General features: G+C 52.8%; 1 protein-coding gene across 1 annotated transcript; it reads right to left on the bottom strand.

Annotated features, from left to right (window-relative positions):
- Positions 1-1,376: 1,376 nt before the first annotated feature.
- On the bottom strand, positions 1,377-25,718 carry CFAP65 (cilia and flagella associated protein 65; the record flags this gene model as incomplete). The annotated part of the gene is made up of 31 exons (XM_082763031.1): positions 1,377-1,518; positions 2,153-2,449; positions 2,932-3,072; positions 3,701-3,915; positions 4,510-4,575; positions 5,141-5,278; positions 5,631-5,747; positions 6,196-6,339; positions 6,811-6,969; positions 7,577-7,768; positions 8,532-8,642; positions 12,058-12,124; positions 12,473-12,649; positions 12,873-13,001; positions 13,286-13,511; positions 14,191-14,319; positions 14,985-15,150; positions 15,695-15,847; positions 16,526-16,750; positions 17,124-17,369; positions 17,929-18,066; positions 18,575-18,937; positions 19,326-19,526; positions 19,968-20,233; positions 20,580-20,802; positions 21,487-21,632; positions 22,307-22,506; positions 23,677-23,843; positions 24,391-24,493; positions 25,173-25,327; positions 25,644-25,718. 31 exons carry the CDS (start codon positions 25,716-25,718, stop codon positions 1,377-1,379), a joined length of 5,277 nt encoding a protein of 1,758 aa, XP_082619157.1.
- Between the last annotated feature and the right edge of the window lie 1,220 nt (positions 25,719-26,938).

The raw sequence follows: 26,938 nt of genomic DNA, 5'->3' as shown, positions 1-26,938 counted from the left end.
ACTGGGAAGGGAGGAAAGGGTCTGCACGCCTGGTGAGAAGGATCCAGGAGCCACGTGGAGCCCCCGGGCTGAGCTCAGGAGCTGGCAGTGCTTCTGCTGTACCTGCTGCAAGAGGAACAGCTCAGCCCTGGGGCTCAGAAACGGCTCCGCACGCAGGGAGCCGAGCAGAGCACCACGAAGCAGCAGCACCCCGGGGCGCAGCAGGCACCTGCCCTCTGCCAAGCAGGGCAAAAGCAGCTCGCAGTGCCTGGTTTTCCTGCAGGCTGCAAGGGGAGAGGATGCAGACGTGGCCCTGGGAAGGCAGGGCAGGAGGGCTCGGAGAGGGATGGATGCCGGCAGCATCGTGGCACCCATCAGGGTGCCTGGGCGCAGCAGAGCTCGCCGGGGCTGCAGGAGGGGGGAGATGCCCCAGGGCCCCCCCCCGGTGCCTGGCACGGGCAGCCTGCAGCCTGCAGCTTGTGCTGGGAGCAGCGGGCACAGCCCTGAGCTCGGCGCTGGCACTGGGGCTTTCCCAGACCTCACACTGCCACCTCCCGGCTGCGACAAAGCCGCTCCTTCCCCAGCTGAGACCGAGCCTTTTAAAAAGGGGAGAGCCGATCCTGGGCGCCACAAACCCAGAGGCACTGACTTGGTGATATTACACATCAGGATCTGTGCCCCCAACCTCCTTTTATTGGGCTGCCAAAAGTGCTGGAAACCCCGCAGCCGCACGCACGGGCTGGGTTGCTGGATGTGGGACCCGCAGAGCAGCCACGGGAGCAAGGCAGGGAGGAGGATTCAGCTCCCTGCTCCCTGTTGGGGAGCTATTCGGCTTTCCTCAGTGCTATTCCAAAGCAGGCTCTGCTCCTTTCCCAGCTGGCACAGGCTGAGGGCTCCGGGATGGATGGGCAGCCACAAAAAGATCTCGTGAACTCTGCTGTGGAGCTGCTGGAGGATTTAAGCTGGAGCTGAGGACACAGGCAGGGCGTATGTCCTTGGAGGTGGCCAGCAGGCCGAGTTCAGGTCGTGCTGTGGGAGGCTCGGAGTTGCTCTGGGGTTCGCAGGGGCGGGAGGAAGGGTGCAGGCACCGGGCATGCCTGCAGGGCTCGAGCAGTGCGTTGTATCACGGCTAAGTCCTTGGGTTTCGGGGTGTTGGATCGGTGATCCTGAAGGAAAAGAGATTGCCTTTGGAGCGGGGAGAGTGCAGCCTGCTGCTGCCTCCCCCCAGACAGCCATCCCTCCCCGAGGGATCACAGGGAACATCCATCCACTCTCCGTCTGGACAAGACTTCAGCAGCTCTGGAGATGACACCTCCATTCAACGACCCTCCCTGTCCTGATCCCCAGGCCTGGCCAAACCCAGTTCCTGGCCCCCGGCAGAGAACAGAAACGCTCTGCTACCTTCGGAAAGGGCTGGGGGGCAGCGCGATGACCCTGGGCCGGGCTGTCAGCACCACCTCCCCACGGCTGGCTTCCAGCAGGATGTTCTGCAGAGTGTTCTCCAGCACCAGCTCCGCCAGGGTCCCAAAGGCTGGATGCCTGGAGGGACAAGAGTACAGGCAGAGAGGATGGTTATCAGAGAGCCGATAAGGAAGGCTGCTTGCTGTGGCTCCCCCCAGGCACAGCAGAAGAGCACAGGCTGCTTCCTGCACGATGATCCACAGCCTTGAGCATTCGGGTGCTGACCCTTCTCCCAGAACTGCCACCAGCTGGCAAACCAGCCCTGACCTTGATCGGAGCAGGGTAACAGCAGTTTTACTGTTTTTTTTTTCCCCCTCCAAGCTGGGTTGTAGTTAGCGTCTGTGGATGTGCTCGTGGCCCGCAGCAGCGTGCCAGGGTGTAGCCGCAGTAAATACGTGATGAAATACTGCAGTAAAAATAAAAGGCGAGGTAGGCACACGCTGCCTGCTGACGTCCAACGTAGCCAGAAGCATCCAGGTGTAAAGCAGACGTCACGCAGAGCCAGCATCCTGGTGCTGCCCCGTGCCCTGCACCAGGACGCAGCAAGCCTGAACGGTTCAGACTGCACTTGGGAGAGGGGTGGGAGGGTGGACTAGGATGGGCGTCCCCACAGAGCACACAGAACACCCCAAAAGGCTACAGGGCAGGTGGAGAAATGGGTTTCTGGCCAGGCAGTGCAACTTCAATCTCTTCCGTGTGAGTTCGTCCTCACCTGCTCAGCATCTCCTTCTGCTCCCTCAACTGCTCGTGGTGAAAAACCTCACTCAGCCTCTCCCAGGACTCCAGAAATTCCTTGCTGGGAGAAGATTCTTGCTTCATTTCTTCCCTCTCTCCATTCGCCTCAGGGTAAAGATCCGGGGAAGCAGAGCCCCTGGATGGGGCCGTGGTGCACTGTCCCCCGTCCTGTGCCTCTGCTGATTCCTTACAACGGAACTGGGAGAAATACGGGATGGGTTCATCCAAACATCTCTTCGCTGCGTCTTGGAACTGGGTGTTCTCCAAGAGGCCACTGGGAGGAAGAAAATAAGGGGTGAGTCCCAGAAAATGAGGTATCTGAGTGACCCCAGGGGATCACTGCAAGTAACAACAAGTCAGAGGGAAAACCTTGGCTGGTATCAATGGCTTGAGCTAAAGAAACTACCGCTGCTTCCCCAGTATTTTTTGTTTAGATGTCTGCAGCTGACAAACAGAACAGGCAAACCCCAGTGCTGCCCGTTTGCAGGGTGCTGCCTGCTGGCAAGGCAAGACCACAGCAGGCAGAGCAGCGTGGTTCAGGGCAGTGACACCGAGCACTGCGCAGAGAGCTGGGGAGCAAAACCCTGCCTTTGGCTGCCACCCCAGGATTCACAGACCCCAGGGCAGCTCTAGGCAAGCTGCATCCTCTGTTTTGGAGCAGTGTCAGTGCACAGATCCCGTGGGGTTAGCCCGTGCTGCACGCACACACCTGGGGGACAGGGGCTCCGAATGGGGTGAGTGTGAAGGGACACGCACCTGAGGACCCTCGTCAGCACGTCGGCCACTATCTGCAGCTCCTGTTTGGAGGCAGCAGCCAGGGAGAGCCATTTGGGGTCCGTCTCCATCCTGTCGCTGACCTGTTCCCCGTCCGCAGGCCTGCTCTCCAAGGGTAGGTGGCTGAAGGGCAAGAGGGATTTGTCCCGTCGGGGGTTCTGCTGCTGAACCGAGCTCCTGCAGCCCTGCAGCCTCCTGGCTGAGCAGCAGCACCGCAGGCAAGCAGGGAGCTGCGCAGGGTGCTGGGGGAGGCGTGAGAGCTGCTGCACGTGACAGCAGCAAGGACGCTCACAGAAGAGGAGGACTAAGCCCTGACAGCATCTCCCGATGGGCTGCCTCTCCTCCCAGCACCCCAAAGAGTGGCTCCTGGCTCACGTTAGTGTCAACGAGTGGCTGCAGCATCCCACAGAGGCTTTCCCAAGCCCAGTGGTTTCCAAGGAGCACACGTTGTTAAATACTCCTGCCCTTCCCATGCCTGGCACCTCTGGCGGGGATTTAAGCCTGGGTTTTGTCCCATGAGTATCAGGGCCTTGGTGCTGGGGCCTTTAAGTATTAGGACCTGGCTATTCTCTCAAGAGAGGGAGAGAAAAAAGGGCCATGACAGCTCATATCAGGGAAAGCAAAGCCCCTCCGGCCCATATTGAGGCACTGGAGAGGAGCAGAGCAAAGCTCCAAGTAATTTCAGTGGGTATCAGCTCGGGGCAGCCCTGGCTCAGGTGGAGATGCTGAGCCAAAAGGACAGGTCTCTTACCAGGGCAAGAAGTACTTGGGGAACTCTGAGGGGAAGTTCCTGAAGAAGTCCTCAGTGGAGTGGGACCTGGCTGTCACAGCGAGGTGTAAAAGGATGGGCTTGGGAGGCTCTGGTTTGACCCACACCCGGCTGGCTTCTTTGTCCAGCAACAGCCTCCTGTCCAAGTGTCCCGCAGGGAGATTGGGCACTGGGTGGTTTTTAATAGGGGGCAGCGTCTGTTGGAGAGAAAGAAACAGCAAGCCCTCGGTTGCTCCTCTAGCCACGGGTGGGCTGGGGTACGTGTGAGAACTGGAGAGCCCAGAAGCCACCAGGTGATGCTCAGGAGGCAGCATCCGAGCGGTCTTGGCACTGCAGCAGCCCAATCAGGCACAAAGAGCCACGCTGGGAACCGTGCCTGCCCCCTCCTTGCTGCCCAGAGCACCAGCCCCAAGCGACAGCAAGGCTTTGGGTATCTCCCCTGGGCTCTCGGGGCTGTTGCACTCCAGCCTGTTCACCCAAAACCAGCCCTGAAACCGCCCCCCCTGCCCATGTGCACCTTTGCTGCTCATTTGAAACCTTTCCGCTTTTCTCCAGCCATGGCTGCGTGCTTCCAGTTTCCCTTCCCGTTCACCCCAGATGGAAAGTTACTGCCCACGGGACACAGCCAGACAGTCTGATTCTCCTGGCTCCTCCAAACAGTCTGTGCCCCAAAGCCTTGAAGCTACAAACCCTGCCGTGCTCTCTGCCCAGGCTCCCACGCTGCGAGATCCAGCATCTGCCTCTCTCTTAAAGCAGTACTTACTTTCCTAAAGCACTGCTTAAATACTTACCTTGTATTTCCTGACCACAGCTGAGGGCTCAGGGAGATTTTCTGTCTCAGCAGAATCTGATGATCTCTTAAAAAAAAAATAAATAAGGAAATAAATAAATAAATGGAGAAGTCACAGTGTAGGGAAAGATTTGGAGCAGAACAAGCCTTGAGGATTTCTTGAGGATTTGGGTTTGCTTTGCCCTAGCTGAAACCCAGTGATCTATCTCATCCTCCCAGCTTTCACTGTGCCCATTCCTAAAGGTAGTTACACACTTCACTCCAGTGTTTCTCCCCGTTTTTAAATCCAACCAGCAGTTCCCAGAGCCACTGGCTTTGTTTTCCCTAAGGCCTTTCACACCCTTCCAAATTCCAGATGATCAGTAGCAAACTCAGAGGTTGTCAGGTAATTCGGAAAAAAACATTTTAATTTCAGGTTCCACATCTGCTATCCCCTCTCTCAACATTAAAGAGAATGCAAGAGGATTCTTGGCTAGAAGTCAAAATCAGATTTCCCACTGTCCGCAGACCGGCTGCGAGAACCTGAGTGGATCAGAGCCCTGCGTCCTCCTGCCTGGATTTTCTTCAGGAACGTTTCTTGTTGACCCCTGGCTGCTGCTTCCGAGCTGTTGTAAAATTCCGGCAGCACTCACCCCTGCAGGTGACTTGGGCTTCTTCGCAGCCCTGAGGTCCTTCTCCGTGATGGTGAACTCCACCGCCTGCCGCTCCTTCTCCCTTTCCCACTCTCTCAGCTCCCTCTCATGCCGACGCAGGGCCTCCTGGCTGTGTACCTGCGGAGCAAAGCATGGCTGAGGGAGCAGGGCGAGAAAGGAGCTGCAACCAACAGAGCCTCTGGCTCAAGTTCATGCCTGTCAGTCCTTCCTCCCGTGGCAGGAAGGGGAGAGAACGGTGTTATTGCGAGGCTTATACAGAGAAGACACAGTCTGCTGTCAAAGGACACCTAAAAATTGGCCAGTGTACTGGCCAGAGGGACAGTACTACAAGGCTGGGCCCCCACCAGTCTTACAGAAGCCAGACTTGCTTTTCACTGATGTTTAAGTGTCCAGCTCCCACTGGAAGCCAGTTCTGTTCAAACGGTGCCTTCTTGTGTCTGGGAATACACACCTTCCCCCCGGGGCTCACCTCACACACCAGATCTATGCTGCACAAGGAAGCGATCCCCAAAGGCTGCAGCGTGATGAAGCAGGGGATGCTCTCTCCAGGCTGCATCACCCCCTGCTCTGGAGCAATCTGCAACACCTGGGGAAAACAAAATTTGTTTCTCTGTCCCGTGCCCTTGCTGCACGCCCTCGCCTTGCAGGAAATACAGAATGGTGAGATTTCTCTCCCTGTGCCCTTCTGAAATGTAGGTGGCATGAGGGGGATACAGCTGCTATATTCAAGGAGTGACTGTAGACTTTGCTGGTGGATGGAGCCCTGAGGCTCATCACATCCTTTGGTTTGAAGTTCCCTTACCCTCGCTGAAATCTTCAGACGCCCTTTCTGAATTCCTGCCTTTTTTCCTCCTATCCTACCCCTGCCTCCACTTTTCTCTGCCCTTTCCTTTCAACAACTGGTACAAAATCCAGTTTCCAGGATGTTTTCCCGGTGTCTGGGTGAAAATGGAGAGGCAGGGCTTTTTGTGGCACAACAGAGATCCACCCCCTGTCCCCTGGGCAGAACAGAGGAGAAAGAAGGAACGACTCACCCCACTGTCTTTAACGGTGCTCATCTTCCAGGCGAACACAACAGCCTTGCTCTCTGAGATGTTGTTGAGAAAGATGAGCCGGCACGCTCTGCTGCAGTCTGGGATGTTTCCGACACAAATCTTGTGGTGTGATAAGGTGGCCGCCTGCAGGAAAGAGGGTGAAACCGGGGAGAGCACCAGGGAAGGGAGATGGCAGGCGGGGAAGGGCAGCCACACCTTCATCCTCAGGTTGTACAGCAAAGTCCAGGAAAAAAATGATGAAAAAAAAAAATATATATTAGCCGGTGACCTTTACCATAACAACTGGAATGAGTGCTACATTCCTCTGGTAAAAAAAAAAAAAACAAAACAAAAGCTTACTCTTACTCTTAAAAAGCTTACTCTTCTCCCAGCAATGCAAACTGCCCAAAGTTGGAAAGAAGGCACCTTTCAGAACAACAGCTTTAGTGGATCAGGCTCTAGGTGACCTGCTGGAAGGGAATATCTTGCCCACCACACTGCCATGGACTCCTCTGCAATGCAGGCTACTGCTAGATGGGGCCACTTGCATATTTCAGTCTTTTTCACGCATTTCTGGGCTGATCATATTGCTCCTATCGCCATGCCTGGACTTACCTGCCCAGGCACAGTCAGTTTGGCAGAACCCAGGAGGACAGAAGGAGCCAGGACTTCGCTGAATGTGGACTTCTCTCCTGTGGTATTCGGGTCATAGCCTACTCCCTGGAAGGTGATCAGAGCTGAACGCCCCCCCAGGATGTGGATGGGAACTTCAACCTGCCTTGGACAGAATAAAAACATTAAGACCAGAGTCATATTTGGGAGAGATGGGTGAAGAGAACTCCGTGTTTCTTTGCTCTTTTAGGCTTTGACCCCTCTGGTGGCCTTTCCTGCTAACCCAGGAAGGTCAGTCAAGCAGGCAGATAGCAAGTCCTGTACGAGATGGGCAGGGACTCCCTTTCAGAACAAAAACTGGATTTTTTTTTGTTTTCTGTTTTATTTCTTCTTCTTTTCTTTTCTTTTTCTCTCATGCAACCACCATTAGTGGAGCTGTGCTCCAGCTCTGGCCATGCCTGCCTCCTGCAGCCTAGGTCAATGGCCTTAGGAAAGGCTGATTCCAGAGAGCTTTTTATACCCCCGTGGACACTATTAGATCCTTGAAAAATATGTGCTGGGATGGCTCTGGTTGTGGAAGAAATGTGTCCTTTGGGGAGAAGAGGCTTATGAGATGATCTGCTCTGCTTCTTGACCAGAGCAGTCACTTCTTTGCTCTCAGATTCTGCTTCTTGGAGGAATTGAGCCATCAGTACAAGATGAATTTTGTAAATTTTGGCACAGGATAGCAGGAAGAAACCATTTCTGGCAGTCACGAGGAGGGCCTTACCGAGTATGTTCTGGCTTCCAGCGGTGAGAAGATCCACTCAATCTGACCGGTTGTGCCAGGGGGGATTTCTCCTCTGGGAGTTAAGCAGACGAACACAGGATGCTGAAAATTGTCCTTCTGGATCCTCATGATGCTGTCCAGCTGAACCTCAAACAGCACTGGCATGGAGCCACCATTATAGAGTTCATAAACCTGAAGGGAATCACAGCTCGTTACACCCTGCACAAGTTAAAGTAGTCAATGCTTCCCCAGGGGACTCTGATAACCACGAGTAATTAGCCAGCTTGTCTCCTAAGCACGAGGAGACCTCATAGTGTCAGGAGCTATCCCCGAGACTCTAAGAGGTTTATCACCACGCAGGTACATGAATGACTACAGTGCCTCTCCATGTGGCACCCTGTGAGTTCAGGCTAGGAGAAAATTAATACAAATTAGCTAAAGGGATCACTGTAAAGTGGATTACTTGAAATGCAGAAACACCCTTGTTAAAGTGATCTTAATTCAGTTCAGACTTGTTCATTTTCCAAGTAAATTAGGCAGAACGGAATCAAAGCTACCTCTTCTTGCTGAATAAGTGTTTAAGGAAGTTCAATTAATTTACTAAGAAACTAATTAGCATTCATTCCCAGAGTGCCTGGAGCAGCTAGACAAGTCTTCACCTAGCTACAACGCAAGAGAACAGGGGAAGAGCCCAACACACCTCACGTGCATTCTGGCTAGAGTAAATGCCAAATCCCATAGAGCTGGAGGTGACGAGAGGTACTTTCCCTACAAGCTCCTGGCACCGATTTCCAGGCTCTGCCTACTACTAGGTGCAGAGTTTTGCTGTGGTGCTGCCCTGTGGAGACCACCCTGTTTCCTGGGAAATGCTTCAGCCCCTGCTGCTCCTTTGGGCACAGTAACCTGCTAGCTCGTTCCCTCTGCCTGCTGCTGGGTTTGGCCCCAGGATGCTCACCTGTGTCGGGGGGTAGGAAGTCCCAATCGCGACGGGTGTGAAGAGGTGCTTAGTGGATGCAAAATGAACGTACCGCTGGTCCTGCTTCACCGTCACGCCTCTGAAGTTCAGCTGCAGCAGGAAGAAACACGGCCACTTTCTCACAAAGCCTTGGCCCCATCGCCAACAACCCCACAAGGGCTCGGAAGGACTTGGCAAACTGAGAGCAACACATTTACAGCTTGAAATTTGGTAATACCACAACAGTGAGTCCTAAGACGGGGGCAAGGAGATGGAGAGCCTGCTCAGCTGTTGGCTTTCCTCTGGGAGGTTGGCATCTTGTGTCAGCAACACGGTGCCTTTCTCCCTTCTATATCAGGCACCAGCTTCAGTGCTTCTCCTTGCAAGTATGTACTAGAAATTCTTCATGAATGAAAGTGTACGTGGTAGACTGTGCAGCTGTGACATCCAAACCCTTTGGCCATTAAACCCTAAGCCAGAATTTTAGCTAAGTAAGGACCTCCTCTTGGAAGGGACCATCTGGATGTCCTCCCTCTGCAGAACATGCTGCTCCAAGACTGTGTATAACAGGGTCCAAAGGCTGCAAGACGATGCCAGCTGAATTTCAGGTGATCAAGTAATGATTAACAGTAACCTGTTAGCAGAGCAGCCACCCCATCAAGCCAAGCAGAGGGATTTGCAAGAGCTGTTTCATGGAAAGGCAGAGACACAGGAGTCTGTATTTTGAGAAGATGAGAGAAGGCTGGAGATGAGTCACGGTGCGTGATTTCCAGCAGGATCACCCCAAAGCACCCCTGAGCCATCTGCTGCCTAGAGACAGAGGCTGCAAAGCAGTCACAGAGCTAATAATGCCTCTGCGTGCATAAAGGGAGCGAAGTCACTGCAGTACGCAATTAGCCAAGCCCAGGACATGCCTACTTTTCAAGCGCATACGCAGAAGATGGAGAAGACATTTGTGATGCTGGGTGGATGCCTTGGACAGACACCTGAAGGAGATACCATATCAGCTGTTTAAACACAGCAGAGAGTGCCGATTTCTTCAAAAGAACCCCTTCCAGTTCGGCTCCATAAGCAAAGCGATGGGGGAGAGAGGACTAGAAACACAACGCTAACAAAGTCCCGCATGGGATTTCATTCTTTCATCTTTTCAAAGCACTACATGAGTGTTCAGCTTCTAAGGGCCTCGGCAAGCCAGATACAGTGCAAATAAAAGAAGGACAATAGCTGGCACTTTCAAATTGCAAGGGAAAAAGGGCCAGGAACCTTCCCGGGCTTTGGGAGTGAACCACCCACTCGCACTACCTGTGTCAAAAGGCTGCCTTTGATTCCCCCAAATCAAAACTGCTGAGGCAAAGCTGTCATCAGTTTCCTTAGATGTGACAATTAGAGGACTGTTATTACAGGGAAACAAACGGAGAAACGTGAAGAGCTGCTGCAATCGGTTCCCCTCCTGGAGAGCACTTCTCCCTGAGATCCAGCCCTTCCCTCCAGCAAGCTCTGGGAAGCAGCCTACAGCCACCTCGCCCTGCAGCACCTGCAGCCAGCTGGGCCCTTCCTACTAAAAGTGCTGAGGGCTGCAGATTGTGCCCAGCCAAACTGTCCCTGAGCTCTGAGAACAAGGTCACAGCTGCACTGCTACAGGCAGGCTAAGGAGATGAGGCAAAGGATGAGCCACGAGAGCATGAGGCAGCTTGGGGCCCTATTTCCCTCCTGGGGAAGGAATTGGGTGACAAACAAGTCCCACAGAAACTTCGTCCTGCAGCCAGAAGAAATTGCTTGTGGGAAATCAGTCTGATTCCTTCGGAGCACCTATAAACCCAGTCGCCACAGGACTGAAAGGAGGGGGGGAGCAGTGATGGGGACTCCTGAAGAAGCAGCAGACCCTCTGCTGGGGAAGCAGAGTGGGAGGTTAAACTGCCCGTACGTGTGAAGCCATCGCAGAGATGACTTTGGACCACCCCCCAAAAAAAACATGCATCAGTGTTCAGCTGGCTCACATCACAGGCAATTTGGGTTTTGACAGAAAGACCAGACAACACCATAGTCTGACAGTCTCCACCTCTGCTTATTGTTGCTATATCACCTTCCCCAAACTTAATTTTTAGGCTGTCATTACAGCATTTACTTCCCTTAGGATCAGCATATATTCTGCAAGTTTCACTCAGTTCCCAGGTGAGGATTGCTACAGCCCTGGCAGGCGAGCACCGTTACGGTGGTCTCCACCACCTCTTCATGCCATGGCTGGAAGGAGTGAAAGCACGCCAGGGAAGGTGTGTGCCCTATAGGCTTCTGGTACTCCAAAGCCTCATCCCTCCCTGGCCAGCTGGTGAAATGCTGGCTGCCACTCTCAGGATTGTGCCAGGCAGGCAGAGCGCAGAGAGCCCGTCCGAGGGCTTTGAGAGAAGGCACAGTTAAGCCACTGTTTGAACAGCTTGGTCAAAGGGTTGGATTTTCAGCTGACAACAGTCCTGAAAGAAAAGAAAAATAAAAGAGATGTGCGAACACAATGGTCTCATAGGAAACTTCAGAGACAGACAGCAAGGCTCAGCCGGGCATGAGCTGTGCCCGGCAGAGCACAGGGTGACTTTGACTCTAACTGACAGTCTGAGAGAGGGAGAGAGGGAGGCAAATTAGTTCCAGGCCTGAGGAAATGCCCAGGGAAAACACACAGCGGATCAGCTCGGGGATGCTTTAGCAAGCAGCGAAGCAGGAAGAATGAGTAGGAAGCGCCTCGGCTATTGGCAAGGAGAAAGAAGTGGGAGGACCAAGCGGGGATGCGGGGAGCACCTTCTGGGCTAGCAGGAGCAGCTGCCTCCGTGCCTCCAGAGCTGGAGGATGCTCTGCCAGCCCTGTGCCACCGCGTGTCCCCAGACAGCAGCCACTGAAGATGGTACATGGGGAGAAAAGCACCTCCCAAGGGGTTCTGAAGAGAGGAGAGAGCTGGGGAGCATCAGGAAAACTGCATCCGAGAGAAGCAGGACGGGCTGCACAGCTAAACTCTGGGATCACTGCACGGAAGAACTCGCTGTGCAGCAGATGAAATGAGGGCGAGAAACAAAGAGATCCTGAGTTACAGCTGAGTGTGGAAAACACACAGGGATGGTAAGACCCAGGAGGGATGCTTTGGGCTTCGTTTGGAGGAGGAAGCCGTTCTGTATTAACACCACCGATAGAATATACAGGTTAAGAAGATATTAAAAAATATATATGTGTATATAATTTATATATATGTATACATATATACACGTCCACACATCCTCTTGCAACCTGTGCTCTGGGGAAACCAGCAGATGGTTTCCTACACCCAAGGGCCGTTCTGCCAATGCACTGCCCCAGCACACGGTGCTGAAACCACAGCATTGTCAGGGTGCAGTTTTTATGTCTCTGCTCGGCCCTGTGTCAGCGCAGGCTCCAGGGGAAGGCCAGAGCCTTCTTCCTGCCACGTAGCTTCAGGGAAAAAATAAAGTGTCATTCGGTCCCCACCTGCTGTTCTGCAAACAGGAGCAGGAGGTACCTGCTGCCTTACCAGAATCTCATGGCCATAGGAAGCCTTCAGCAGGACTGGGAGGTGATCGGTGCCGATGAAATCATGTCTAGCAGCACGAGGAAAAAAGAGAAAAACCATTAGCCACCAACCTTGTGTCCATGGTGATTGAATCGGGGTCACACAGTACATTAGAGACAACTCATTTCCCTGCTAAAGAGTCACTGTTGCGTAAGGGCCGTGGAGAGAGGGAGCGGGAGAGTTGTGCTTGGGTGGGAAAAAGTGATGCAATGTTGATTTTAGTCATGCACCAGTTTAGGAACCTGAGTTTCTAGGCCAAAACCATGTGAAAGTGGGCAAGTGGCATGTGAAGGGAAAGGAGCCAGTACGGAAAAAAGGGGATTCTGCTGTCCTGTCATGCAGGATGCGTCCCTGAAGTACAGACAGTTGCCATCACCTGTGTGAGAGCTGGACACATTCCTCTTGTCCTGGAAGAAGCTTCCCTGACTTTGGAGAAACGGTGAAGAGCTGGTTATCCTGAATTCTCATCTGGTGCAGCTCACGGGGGCTGAGCTCCGCGTCCTCCGCCCAGTGTTCCATCTCCATCTTCTGATCAGAAGGAAAGAGGAAGGCCCTAGGGACCCAGTCAGCAACAAGGACAGACAGCTTGCCCAGGGCCACGGTCCACGCGTTCAGTCAGGCTTCCTCCCCCAGACCCGCCAACGAGCTCACCCATGGCCCCACAACACAAGCTACACCAATAAAATCCACCCCGTTGATATTCAGACATCTCACGGCCCCTGTGAGCATTTCCATATCCCCAGAGAGACCCCTGAGCTCCAGCAGGCACCGCTTACCACTCCACGGGCATCACGCCCTTGTTCAGCAGCAGGAGCACCACCAGGGCAGGCTCTGAGCCTATCGGGGCAGCCCCGAAGTTGAAATCCACCACGAAAGGAGTGTACACTGGAGGGATCAAGCACGTGCTGGTTCCAGGAGAGAAAAAAAAAAAAAAAAAGATGAAATTGAGATCCCTGCTTTGAGCAAGAGGTTGAGCAGAGACTTCTAGAGTCCCCTTGAAATTTAATTATTGTCTGTGCTGCTCCTCTCTAGGGAGGGTAAGCAGAGAAGTGGACCTGCCTGCAGGGGCTAGAGTAAAATAACAGAGAGCCACGCAGCAGGACGCTGCCAAACAGCCCCACAGCCACAGCATCTCTGTAGGGCTTGTGCTAGCAACCGAGAGCTCCTCTGGGCCACCTCCTCATCTCACCTGTGCCTTGTAGGAACTCTGTAGGTGAGCTCGCTGGGAACTGGGTCCTGTTCCAAGTAGCCATTCAGTTTGTCCAGGGAGAAAAGCCTCCAGAGGTACAACCTGCTGACGCCGCCAGCACTCCCTGCTGAACAGGCATCTGCGACGCAGAAGGCTGGGTAGACACCTGCTGCTTCTACGCGGCAGAGGGGTTGTGGCTCTTCTTTCGTGCTTGCAAGCTTCAGAGCTTGGGAGAGAAACACCACTAAGGGGCAGCTGTCTGCAACAGCAGACTGGATAGACACCCTAACCCGGGCCAAAGAAAGCACAGAACTTGCACACAGTCTTTTCTTTGGCAGCTTTTGAAAACCTCTGAACCACCGACTTCCAGCCATAACTTAAATTCTGCTTTTAGAAATCACCTAAAGTCTATGAATATGGTCCTTGTCGACAGGGTACTTCCACAGGTTAGTTCTATGCAACTCCAGACTTTTTAGATTTAAGCCTACAGCCCGATCACTTTACCAAGCGCCCCTTCTTTGCACACTGGGAAGAAAACAAATAAAAAATAGTGTTTTGTTCTGTTTTGTTTAGTTTTTATCCTGTTTTCTCTGTACCATCCATGTAGCATTGCCATTTTTTATTCTCCAAGGTGAAAACTCCTTGTCCAACTGCTCTCTGCTTTTACAGATACTGCTCCTCACCTCTGAATACCCCTGCTGCCACTCTCCATGCCTTTCTAGTTCTAGCACATTTTGCCTCATATATGGACCAATCCAGACCTGTAAAAAGGACCTCTGCTACATAGGACTGGTTGCATGAAGCTCTCGGAATATATTTCAGGATACATCAGCCTGTTGTGGCACAGTCTGCTTGGCTGGGAGGGAGTGAATTTCTCCCATTTCCCCCAAACACCCATCTCTTACCTGTGGAGGTGCAAATATTATATTTGATTGACCAGGTGTAATGCAGCCGACGGGCTGGCCTGACCGATACTCTCACAAAAGCCTTTGACCTCGCGGGGATCGTCCCTCTGGAGGGCTCCAGCTCTAAAGCTGTGGGAGAAAAGAGGTGGCGTGAGCTCTTGGTACCACTGGTGTCTCTTACACCGCACATGTATTCAGCAAACATAAGATGCAAACCACACTCACACACAGGGTGAGTGACCGTGCACACCCTGCCTGTGTTATTTCCAGAACTGCCCTCTGCCCTCCCGAACACCTCCGTGCAGAAGCACCCTCACGTCCTTTGCGCAGGGCAAGCCCCAGCACCTGCCATCTTCCCAGGGCTGCGCTAGGTGGCATAGCTCCCTCTGACTTCTGTGCCTGGTCTCCACATCCCTCCAACGAGTCTCCCAGCATTTCTTCGCACTTATTCTAGCCAACTTAACTGTATGTACTCCAAAACGGATCTTTAAAACGTAATAGCCCATGAAAAGCACTTTCTTCAGGCCTTAGTATATGTAGAACCAGCACTGCTGCTTTGATTTTACTCAGAATTATGCACACACACACACAGATAAAATTAACTTGGAGCAAGAAGCCAACACAGATATTTTTGATCAAGTCAGTGATGGGGATGGGAAGCTGTGTATGTTTCCTGAGAAAGGCTTTGCAAAGTTAACATGACAGCAGCCCGACCTCTGCGTTCATGCTAGTGTGATTTTGCAGAAAAGAGGAGAAGACCAAGGCCCCATTCCAAGCCAATTCTCCCACAGTACCCAGTGGATCGCTGCGGACTTCCTCAGGGTCACAAGGCCTGGTGATCAGCTGTTCCACGCTGAGGATGAACTTCAGAGAACAGATCCCATCATTCAGCAGCACGATGCTGCAGCTTTGCAGGTCACCAACCAGAATATTTCCAAGGTCCAGGTGCTCCTTCTGTGCCTGGAACACGAGCCCAGCATGCGAAGGTGACTGTTACTCAGAGTGAAAAAGTGCAGGCACTGCTCAATTCGCCACTGTGCTGATCCCTTGGCACGAAACACGCAGTGTGAAGAGCTCCCTACTCTGTGTAGGGCCTCGCATGCCCTAGGAGAGGCTGGAACAGGGCTGCAAGGGACTCCAAAGGCTTTCTCCTAGTGTTATTTGGGCTGGCTGGGTAGGATGTGACATGCTAGTGGCTGTGAGGACACTAGCTGGCACTTGGCACAAAGGTTGCCAGCGTGTCTCTGTCTGCCAGCCCCTCCATGACTGAACCAAAAGCCCTCCTCTCTTTTAGCTGGCAATCCACTTGCACGCAATTTACAGTGACTAAATATCTCTAAAATCTTTCTATCCAACTGTCCGATGTCACTGGGAAGTGACTTACAAAGCATTCTTTTATTTAGCTCTGGTTCCTTAGGAAACCTGCCTGAAAATTAAGGCACAGATCTGTGGACTATCCCAACCCAGTCCCCCTCCTGCTACCCAGTGGGTCCCAGTTCCTTACCCTGATGGTGCCCAGCGCTCCCTCCCCAACAATCCGTAAGGTATAATGCACACTTTTGGGAGACGCAGGGGCTGGGCTTTTCCAGCTCACGAACACCACAGCTCGCAGGAGGTACTTGGTCACCTTGTCAGGAGTAAAAGTCCATTCCTGAGCCTGGAATGACAAGAGGGAAGGAGAGAGCTCACAGGAGCTCCAGACCAGAGCCAATCCTATACACAACAATGGCTGAATTCAGTGCAGAGCCCCTTCCTCCACTGCAGTTATCCTAGTGGTCTACAGAGCACTGGACACACTTCAGTCCTCCATCACCTCTGCCTGTGTCAAAGGCCCATATTGGGATATTTAAAATCAGCCCTTGGAGATCTGTTCATCCTCATTACTCTTAAAAAGTACTCAGAAAAAGCAGTAAAGGTTTAGAAACTGAGTGTGCAGGTAGAAGAACAGCAGAAGAACATAATGAACTCTCCTGTGCTCTCATTTGTCTTCCATCTATTAATGTATCCAGGTGCAAAACGCAGTTGGTGCTGTGTGGTTATCCAGACCCATCTGGAGTCCCTGTTTCAAACTCATTATCATTATCTAGTCCCTGCTTAAAACTCATTTGGCCTTGTAGTCAAGGAGGATGTCATCACGTCTGGGCAAATCCAGGTCGTGGGAACCTGCACAACTGCAGATTTTGGCTGGCAACCCAAGCTAAGACACTGACAAGGGGATACCCTCCCAGCTTGGCATTAATGACCAAATGATCAGCAGCCCTCGTATTTCTGCTCTAAACACTCCACAGCTGTACTGCAGACAGCAAAATAAGGTTTTGGTAGAACCTGAACTTACCATGGCTTCACAGGGCTGGAGGAAGCCTGTGGCTGGCCTGACAGAGAGGACCTTGCTGTCAGACTGCTGGATCTTCCATGTGAAGGCCATGGGCAGCCTCGTGCAGTTCTTGATGGTGTACATGCGGGTGGAGGAGGTCCCTACATAGATGGGCTTGAAGTAGAGATTCCCATCACCTTCTAAGAGCAAGAGAAGGGACTCCGCACAGCTCCTGATGGCAATCTCCTGTGGAATTCAGAGGAAAGTATCAGACCAGAGGTCTCGGCTGACTTCTGGATGGACCTCGCAAAGATGTGGCTCCTGCCAAGAAGGAAGCAAGAACAAACTGGGGCTGAAGGAGGACAGGAAGGACTCTGAACTGGGCTGCCAAGGAGGTCCCTGAGCACAGTGTAGTGCATTACAGGAGACAGAGACCCAAGGGAACAAGGGGTTCAGCATGTCTGGCATGGCAAGCATCTTCTGTATGCAATGTGGATTGCCACCTGAAATGCTGAAAGTGTTCTTTCATTCCTATTTCCAAAGAGAAAAATCCAAACTAGCCATTAGGAGATGTAACAGAAGAAACCTTTCTCACCAGCTTCTACTTCCCTCTCCCTACCTTGGTGTATCCAGGACAGGAGTTCAGCTGCAAGGGCAGGACGTGCTGCTGCGGGGTTGTGTTAACCGGGTGAGTGGAGAGAAAGAAAATCTGGTGGCCTCCTGGAATGATGTGTCCTGAGTGGGGCTTGACCAAAACAGAGGGGCAAGCAGTGTGGTTCACACTGAAGGTTATCAGGGAGGTGCCCGTGTTGGAGAGCAGCACACTGCAGTAGGTGTCAGTGTCAGAAGCCACGGGAGGAAAAGTCTAGGAGAAAAAAGCAAAAAGGGTTGTTTGCATGAGGTTTATAAAGCCAGCTTAAAGAAAAAGTTGTTTGTTTGTTTGTTTTTAATTGAATTCCAGGTTTCAATAAGCACCATCCTGAACCTGTGGAGAATTCTGTAACTGCTTCTCTTCAAGGAAATGAAGCAAATCACCCAAGGGTACACAGTGTATGGTCTTTTCCCTTCCCACAGCAATCCTCACCTTTCATACACGCATGTGATTAATGAATATACTTCCCATTATGCAAGGCTTTCTGTTCCAAAAAGTGAGCTCCTTGCTGGGACCTGCAATCTCTGCGTGTATAGCAACCTCTTGGACTAAGAAATCCAACAGGCTGGAATTTGCTCCATTGACCTCACAGAATCAATACTTTGTTGTGCTACACATACATCGACAAGAGACAGGAAAACCTCCACGCCACCTTGCAAGCCACTTCTCTTCCAAAAGCACGGGCTCTGTGAGCTGCTCTCCACTTGTGTAAGTGCGTGCAGAGTGCTTGAGGCACCTGAGTGGGGTCTAAGTCCATCAACCAGCCACGCACCTTGGGGACGTCAAGGACGTACTGAGGGATGAAGTGCTCCCGTTCTGCTTCGAAGGTGTGCGCCCTCAGCCTGACAGTCAGGCACCAGGGTGGGCAGATGGTGGCATCCTCCTCGATGTTGCTGTACTGCCTCAGAACCTGCAGGCACACCAGAGACAGAGCTGAGGGCATGTGGGAGGGAAGCGTGGCAAGGTGCCTACGCGTGCAAGTACCACCACAGGCAGCAGGTTGTTTCACTGACACCCCTGGGCCTGAGGAGCTGTTTGCTGCCCATCACCCAGGCCTCAACACCCATCTTTTTGCAGACTGCCGCCCACAGTAGCGGTTCAGTTATTCACAGCAAGTTCTCCTTCAGCAAAGTGTGCGTTACTTCACATTCACCACACAAAAAGAGTAATCACTGCTGTCTATATGCATGAGCTATGGCTTGTTTTGCTGACTTATCTCTGCCAGGACGCAGATGAAGGAGAAATATTAACCCACCAGTGTACCACGGCAGTGGATCTTAGAAAGGATGCAGGTTTGCCAAATTCAGCATGAAAGGCTCCATTTGAATTTTAACTCCCCAAAAGGCCTTTTAGCCTGCAAAGTCTCTTGCTCATTCCTAATTCCTCTCGATAAACGGGTCCTAGCAATTTCTACTAACCTTGTAGAAGGCGAAGCCTTCCAGCTCTGCCGCATAAAGGCTGTTGAGCTGAGTGGGCTGGAAGAGGACGCGGAAGGCTGAAGACTTCAGAGGCGGGATGTCACAGATTTCGGGTGTCACCTGGAAGGCCCTGCCATGGCTTGGAGTCCAGGCAACAGTGATCTTTCCTTTGGTGTGGTTGGTCACGCAGAGAGGAAGAGGTTCTACCTGGTGGAGCGGCACACAGCAACCAAAATCGTACTCCCTGGGGCTGACGCTAACGTGGGGGGGAAACAGGGCCAGGTCGCTGCTTGTGCCATCACAGAAATACTCAGCCATGGAGCTGGCTTCAACGTATTCCTCGGGGGGCTTGTCCGGAGGGATCTGCAGGATGGAAAGGTCTCAGTGAGAGCAGGGTAAATGTGTCCGTGGGAGACAAGACGCTAGGGATTGACTGCCTTCATGAGCAAAACAACGTGCAAAATGCCCTTCGGTAACAGCTCCCAGGACAGCAGAAAGTCGAGGCTTTAAGGATGCTCCCATCTGCAGCCAATCCTCACTCCAAAGCTGCACATGGCAAAAGATGCCCCCGTGATTGAGTTAAACCCAACCAACGCAGATATTGTTAGTGTGTGCTGGGAACGTCACCAGCAGAGCTGCTAAGGAGGTCAGGGTGGCACCTGCAAGTCCTTCTCGATCCGTGCAACAGAAGCCCAGCCTCTGCAGAGAACAGCACTGGGGCATCTTAGGCTTCAGGGAGGGCAACCCGTACCTCAGGAGGCAGCATGAGGGCTCTGTTTTCATCCATCTGCAACATCCCGTCCTTCAGCATCGCACTCAGGATATCGGGGGGATAGAAGGTCAGCCCCCTCACCATGTTGGTCCGAAACCAGGAGAGATGTCTTGCCTGGAGGATGGCTGGCTTAGCTGTGTCTGAATGGCAGGTACCAAAGAAGTCCACATACAAGGGTTCCTGGAAAAAAAAACAACACAAAAACACCGGAAAGGTTTGTAAGAAATAAGCTGCCGTTCTGTGATTGCTTTGAATGTTACACTAGCCTAGCACCTCAATCCCAAAAGCATGCTTGGGAAAGCCCTAGATTCTGCTCTGTTGAGTCTGACTGTTGGTTACTTTCTGTCTTGATGTGACCCACGAACTTTGAGGCAAGTGGAAGGAATGCTGAAGGCACTCCGTGCACAGCTGTGAGGCAAAATTTCACTCGGACACTTAAGTGGGCATGAAACTCTGCTCCTGCGGGTCCTGCAGAGCACGAGCCCAGGACGGGCATCGTTGTAAATGCAGTGGGAATAGACTGCCAGGGAATGCTCACTGAGAGAGGCCAGCCCTGGTGGGTGACACCAGAGAAGCCGTCTGAGCTGTCAGAGCACCGATACCACCCTTTGCCTCTCGTACCTGGTGGTGGACGAGGCACACCACTCGGCGGTGATAGCTGATGGGGTGAGTAGGTCGGAAGGTCACCTTCAGTGCTCGTGTTGTTGTGCCCTCCAGGACTCCACAGGGGTGATCCAGAGAGAAGACACTCCCCCTGCCATCAATATCAAACTGGTAGTATGCAGGGACATCGGAGATGTTGCTGATTTTCAGGATCTGCATCGAACTTTCCCCAAGATTGATCCAGTCGAAGTCCACAGAGGATTGGTGCAAGGACACCAAAGGACCTAGAACGAGAACACGCAAGACAGATCCTGGACCTGTCACATCTCCTTCCTATCAGCGTGTCACAAACCACTGCTGCACCTAACTGATCTTCCCAACCTCGAGTGATCTCATTAGCAAGCCCACCAGTCCTAGCACACAGCTGGATATTCACTGCCAACAACTTCACATCTGTCTCCAGCAAATCTAAACTTCAAAGAGTGCACCAGGGGCAGCCTGGATGGCAGCAGAAGGTAAGTCTACGACTGAGGGCTGTGACAGTCCCTCGTCCTTCTCCAGGCACTAGCCCTTTCCCTATGGGGCTGAGAGGAAGGCAGAGAGGACCATGGAAGGATTTCACTGTGATACCTTTACATGAGCCAACCACCTTCAGAACAGCCTGCTGGAGGCATCCAGCCGACATGATGGTGAAATAATCAGTGCTGTGCTCTCCCACTGTCCGTGGCTGAAATCGGATGCACAAGACCAGCTTCCCTTTGGCAGGCACAACACTGTGGGACACATCGCAGGAGAAGACGTGGTCTTGGAGCAGAGGGTCTTTTGCTCTTTCTATCCTACACGGTGCATCAACCTGCAAGCAGAGAAGAGCCCTTACTCCAGAGTGATGCCCTAACTCCTTCCTCTTGCCCCTGAAAGAAGGTCCTGATCCTTACCTGGGTATGCTGGCCACTACTGCAGAATGAATGCCAGTATAATAAATGATTACAAAATGATTTTGCTACTCCTAAGTCCCCGAGTCTTTTGAAGACCCAGCACTGCTGCCTCCCATGTCAGCAGTCAGTGCAGCCAGCTTTTAAGGGGTCTGTAGCAGGCTGAGCTGGCACACAAACAAGGTTCTCAGACGCAGCCCATTGGACTCAGAGCAGTTCACCAGGCTGCAGCCCACTGGGGACACCAGAAAACCCATCAGCTGCCTGGGACACATGCAGACCAATTTGAGGCTGCCACGCAGGACTGATGGGCATGTCCAGCGTGAGCAGGAGAGCTGCAGGAAGGACCAGAGCGGCTGCCTGATCTGCACCAAGAGCAGTGAGAAGCGTGCTGCAAATGGATGAGTTACCAGTGTTGTAGCTGGAAGGCAGAGGGCAAGGGTGAACGGCCTTGTTGGCAGTGGAAGGTTCCTCATTTCTGCTTTGTTCAGACTCCCACTTGGGCTATTTTCACAACATTAAGGGATATTCCCAAAGCCACATCCCCCAGGGAAACGCGCCAGCACGTCAACCTCTTACAAGAAGCAGTCTCCCTCTCCACATACCACAGACAAGTTGAAGATTTCTACACGCTTCTCCACCGTAGTGCCCACTGGCACGGATCCAAAGCACAGCACGTCCCGAAACTTCCCAGGCTTTACGCCTTCATACTGTTCCCCCGGCACATTCACCCGCAGGTAGGGGTATTTGGCTGTTAAAGAAGATAATGCACTGCATTAAGAGAGCGTGGTGGAATCTCCGCCCTTGGATACTCAACTCTCAATTAGACGAGCCTCTAATTAACCTCAGATAACTCTGAGGTTGGATCCGCCTTCAAAGCTGGCCCTGCTTTAAACCGAATGAGCTCCCTTCCGACCTCAGTTTACCAAACAGAGCCCCATCTTTTCTTTGTCAGTGGCCATATAAGGCACTTCGGGCACCGGCTCGTTAATGAAACCATCGTGGTTATTCCAGATTATAGCCTGCTCGCATCCTGAAAGCTTCAGAACATCCCTCTGTCTCTCCAGCTGGCAAAGACAGCCATGAGAAACCGAGTGCAGGAAGACCAGGAGTTCCTGGAGGTTTTTCTGTTCCACCAGCAAACTCATCTCGTTTCTTCCCATCTGCTGCTTTAAGCAGGGAGCAGAAACGTCAGTTTGGCCAAAGCATGCCACAGGGCACTTTACACTCTGCCGTCTCTTCGGAGCACACTTCCAAGCTGACAACAGCATATTAGAGAATTTCACTCTCAAACCACAGGCTTCGTTTGCTCATCAGCGGGTGAGCCACCTAGGGCTCAAGCCTCAAATGCATCCCCGTGGAATGCTGTTTTGTGGTTAGGGATAACACTCGTTACTTTGAGCACCACTTGCACAAATGACTCACCCCGGGCTTTTAGCTGGAGAGTCCTCTTTTGCTTCTCTTCACCTCCAAACCAGCAGGTTGCTGCCACGTCACACAGCACAGCCACCTTGGGCTGGAAGACCACCTTGATGGGGCACTCCTCGCCTGCAGACAGCATGCCGTGGGCAGGGATCATGTAGAAAGGGCTGGGTGTCTCCCAGGCAAACACGGTGATGAGATCACTAGCAAAGAGAGACGTTTGGAGATGAATGAAACCTTTGCTGCAATCGTGCCTTTCCCAGGGGGTTGCTCACTTAGGATGTTAAGCAACCGATGCTGAACGTCAGAACCCCTCGTGCATCTGGCCAAATTTGTGATGCTGGGAAGGAATTTGTCTCTAATGCCTGCAAATGCTGTGTTTACGCTTTAATTAACCTTTGCTGTTACATCCTAGGACTTTATTAATGGCCAAAAAATCTCTCAGCCTCACCATGTGACAGCACACAAATCAGATCCAGAATGAAGCACATGCTTTTCCTGGACCTACGTTGGCTGCTACTTAATTCCAAAGGAGCATTTGTTCCTCTGTTATATGCACAGGTGAGAGGAGAGGACTGAACTCTTTTCCTAACACCTCATTCAGTTCTTCTCCGGAGCAAGCTCGCTCAGCTTGTTTGATTTGTGCAAAGAACATGACCGTGTAACATCAGCTTTTCTATTATACTGCTTCTGAGCAGTGTGCTGCTCACCATCCCTATCCTCTACCCCAGATCAACTGAATATTTTGGGGAGCACAGGCTATTTTTCAGCTAGGAAAAGGTATTTTGCTCTCACTGTCACTCCCTGCAAATGGTTTGAAGTACACCTCCTTCTTACCTGCAAACCTCTCCTCTGCTTTCCCATTTATAAAACTGCTGCAATTAAAACAAGACAGTCCCTGCTAGCTGGGAGCATCTTTGCTCCTAAAGGATGACTCCAAACCACAGAATCCTGCCACTGCTTAGAGGCCAAGTCACAGCAAGACTAAAATGCTTCCAGCTGGTTCTTCATCTCTCCCAGCTCTTGTGGGCATGCTGCCTTTGATTCAGCAGAAGCCCAGGCCCTTCCTGTGGACATGGGATGTTCTCTGTGGGACACTTGCTGGTCACTGACTATTTCCTGCGCGTGAACGGTTCCCAGAGCACGCTGGAATCAGAGAGATGAGAAATGCCAAGATGTGCCCACAGCGAGACCCGATCCGCGCTCCCATCTCCGCTGCCTTTTCTGCTCTGACCTCAGAGGAGGCAGGGGTCTGCCGACCGCGGAGACAGCCAGAAGGTCTAATAACAACGGGGACGAGCCGAAAGCCCAGGAAGGTAGCCAAATATCCGACAAAAACGGAAAGGGGGCCTGCTCAGCCACGCGCCGCTCACCCAACATTGCGCACGGTGAACGTCGTCTCCGTGACGCTGTGGACAGCACAGACGGGCAGCCGGACAGTCGCCGGGAAGGACAGACACGGGCGCGGGAGCGTGGCACGCAGGGTGACAGAGAACTCGCCCTCGGCCTTCCTAAAGCAGATGCTGTCTTCGTAGTCCCTCTGCACAGGAGAGCAAGGGGTGACAGCAGTTGGATGGGGTCCCCCTTGCAGCTCCTCCAGCAAACACCCATCACCCGACCGTCACCTCTGGGAGGCTGTTGGCAACAAAAACGCCTGTGATTTGGGCACCAGGGAAAGCTTCTGTGCTGGAGAGGGAGCCTAAGAAGCACTCAGAGAGGCAGGCATTCAGGCGTGCTCCTCGCCGTGTCGGGGAGCACGTGAACACCCCTCTGGGAGCGCAGTTTAGGGCCATATTTGTTTCACCTGAGTGGTCTTGGTGCAGATTGATAGTTTCGGTGTTTTCAAGGTTCAAGTTCTGGCTAACTGAAGCATGCACAGCCTCTCCTTGATCTCCACCAGCACAGAAATACCAGTCCTCGATTAAGTGCCTAGATTAAGTGTCTTCCATGCTCCCCCGTGCTCACTGCTCCCCGAGCACCACTTTTACAGGTAAGGAGAGACCTCGGGCACTGCAGCACGTGCAGTGATCCCTCTGAGAAAGCAAGTCCCCTGCACCGAGAGGAGTTTTGGTGTTTTGCCACTTTACCTTTTCAGTGGGCCGGAAAATGATGGGCAGAGTTAAGGACATGCCAGGGCTCAGAGCAATCGGCTGCGGGAAAACAGTGATGAAGAAGCGCGTGGAAGGACATCTAGATAATGCAACCACAACAAGAGATTTTGTCTGGTGCCATGCAGAAGATGCTGATTTAGCAGAAAAGAGAATAAAGTATCAAACGGCTCCAGCCGTGCCACCCCCCACCATCAGAAGGAACTCACAAAGCCGACCCCAAGGTCACTTTGCAACTCAGCAGGAGTAGGAACAGAGCCCAAGTGTCCTGAAAACTGACTCCCTCTAAATACCTACCGCTTCCTCGAACAATATCTGACACTCCCAGGCCGTGCAGCATGAGCCAAACTCTTGGTGAGGGCAGAAACATTCGAGGCTCAGAGCAGGGAGTGCTGGAGTCCCAACACCCAGCAGGACTCCCGGGAGCAATGGTGTTGGGACACGCTAGTGCCGGGCTGGCACACATCCACAATTAAAATCTCACTAGACTGGAAATGCCTCACAGACAGAAGTATCAGCAAAACAGAATTTTAAAAAGGCATTTCATTTAAAATACTCCTGCCAGGAACGAGGGCTGTGCATCTGAATGAGCATGTTTCTATCCGGCCACGCCAGCGAGCGTGCGCTGCCTGCAGCACATAGCCCAAGGGAAGAGGGGCAAACGCAGCTGAGAAAAGGTGCTAAAGTGACTGCTAGAGCAGGAGGGATGAAGATGCAGCAAGAGCCTGGGGAGTAAAAGGAGAAGGAAACTTGCCACGCACCTGTAGCTCAGCTTCTGGGTTTTCTCGTGAACGTTTTTCAGGATCAGGTGTTTGATGGTCTCTTTTCCAAGCTCCCAGCCGCGCCACCTGAGTGTTTCTGCCACTTCGATGCCCCAGAATACTCCCTTCTTCTTCCTTCCCTTTCTTGCAGACAGCCTGGGGAGCTGCAACAGGCACAGGAGCACTTTGTGAGGGAGGGAGGAGAAATCTCTGACTCTGGCAAAGGGCGGGTGGGAAGAGCCACCCTGTGGAAAAGCTCCAGGAGTCACCCAAAGCCCCGCTGGGGACTCCAGGTCTGCTCCGTAAATCCAGAGGGGACACCTCCTGGCACACAGCCCAAACAACGGGTGCTAAAGGCTGGCATGAACTAGGGAAGCAAAAGCTATTTTTTGTTGTTGTTGTTTTTCTCCCCTTTCCTTCTCTGCCGGTAAATCCACCCGTGACCACGGCACCCTTTGCTCCACCACTCACCTTCCTGACGCAGCCACAGTGCAGCTTCTGAAACGAGCCCGAGTCTGGGGGCTCCCCATGCGCTTGAGCAAGCATCTGAAAGGTGAGGGGAAAAAAAAAACTCCGCACGTGCTGCTCCAGCACCCGAGCAGCCTTTGCTGCCAAGACCCGAGAGCTCTCAGGGTGCCACAGCTCCCTGAAGGGCACAGGCTGTGCTGCAGCACCCCAGCAATGCCCACATTTTGCCTGGCACAGCAGCCCCCCGGCACCGACCACAGCCCCTCACCCCATGGGGCACAGCTCTCCTGGGGCTCTCACAGCACGGCCCTGCCCAGCCCACGGTGGCCCTGCTCATCCTGGCAGTGGGGCCATGTCCTACAGCCCTGCTGTATGGCCCCAACAGCCCCGTATAGGTGCCTGCAGGATGCTCCCTGCAGCGGGGCGCTGCCCAGCTCCCTGTGCTGTAGTGCAGCCCCAGTCCATGGAGCCTGGCCCTGATCCCAGTTCCAATCCCAGTCCTGATCATAATCCCAATCCCAATCCCAACTCCAATCCCAATCCCAATCCCAATCCCAACTCAGATCCCAACTCTGATCCCAATCCCGATCCCAATCCCAACCCCAATCCCAATCCTGATCCCAATTACGATCCTGACCCCAGTCATGATCCTGATCCCAATCCCAATCCTGATCCCAATCCTGATCCCAATCCTGATTCTGATTCCGATCCTAATCTCAGTCCTGACCCTGATTCCAATCCCAATCCTGATCCCAATTCCAATCCCAACCCTGAACCCAGTCCCGATCCTGACCCCAATCCCAATCCTGATCCCAATCTCGATTCCAATCCCAATCCTAATCCCAATTCCAATCCCAATCCTAATCCCAATCCAAATCCCAATCCTGATCCCAATTCCAATCCCAACCCTGAACCCAGTCCCTATCCTGACCCCAATCCCAATCCCAATCATGACCCCTATCCCAATCCCAATCCTAATCCCAATCCTAATCCCTATCCCAATCGCAATCCCTATCCTGATCCCAATCCCTATCCTGACCCCCATCCCAATTCCTATTCCAATCTCGATCCCAATCCCAATTCCAATCCTGATCCCTACCCCTACCCTGATCCCAATCCCAATCCTGACCCCTACCCCTGATCCCAATCCCGATCCCTCCTCCAACCCCGTTCCCGACCCCGTCCCCCCAATCCCACCCCCTTCCCGTCCCGTCCCGTCCCGTCCCACCTCCGCTCCCCGCCCGCGCCGCCCCGCCGCGTCCCGGTGCGCTCCCGGTGCGCTCCCGGTGCGCTCCTGG

The sequence above is a fragment of the Aythya marila genome, assembly GCF_965140915.1.
Source record: "Aythya marila genome assembly, chromosome: 6".
NCBI classification, from domain to species: Eukaryota; Metazoa; Chordata; class Aves; order Anseriformes; family Anatidae; genus Aythya; species Aythya marila.
This window is presented reverse-complemented; position numbering and strand designations above follow the sequence as displayed.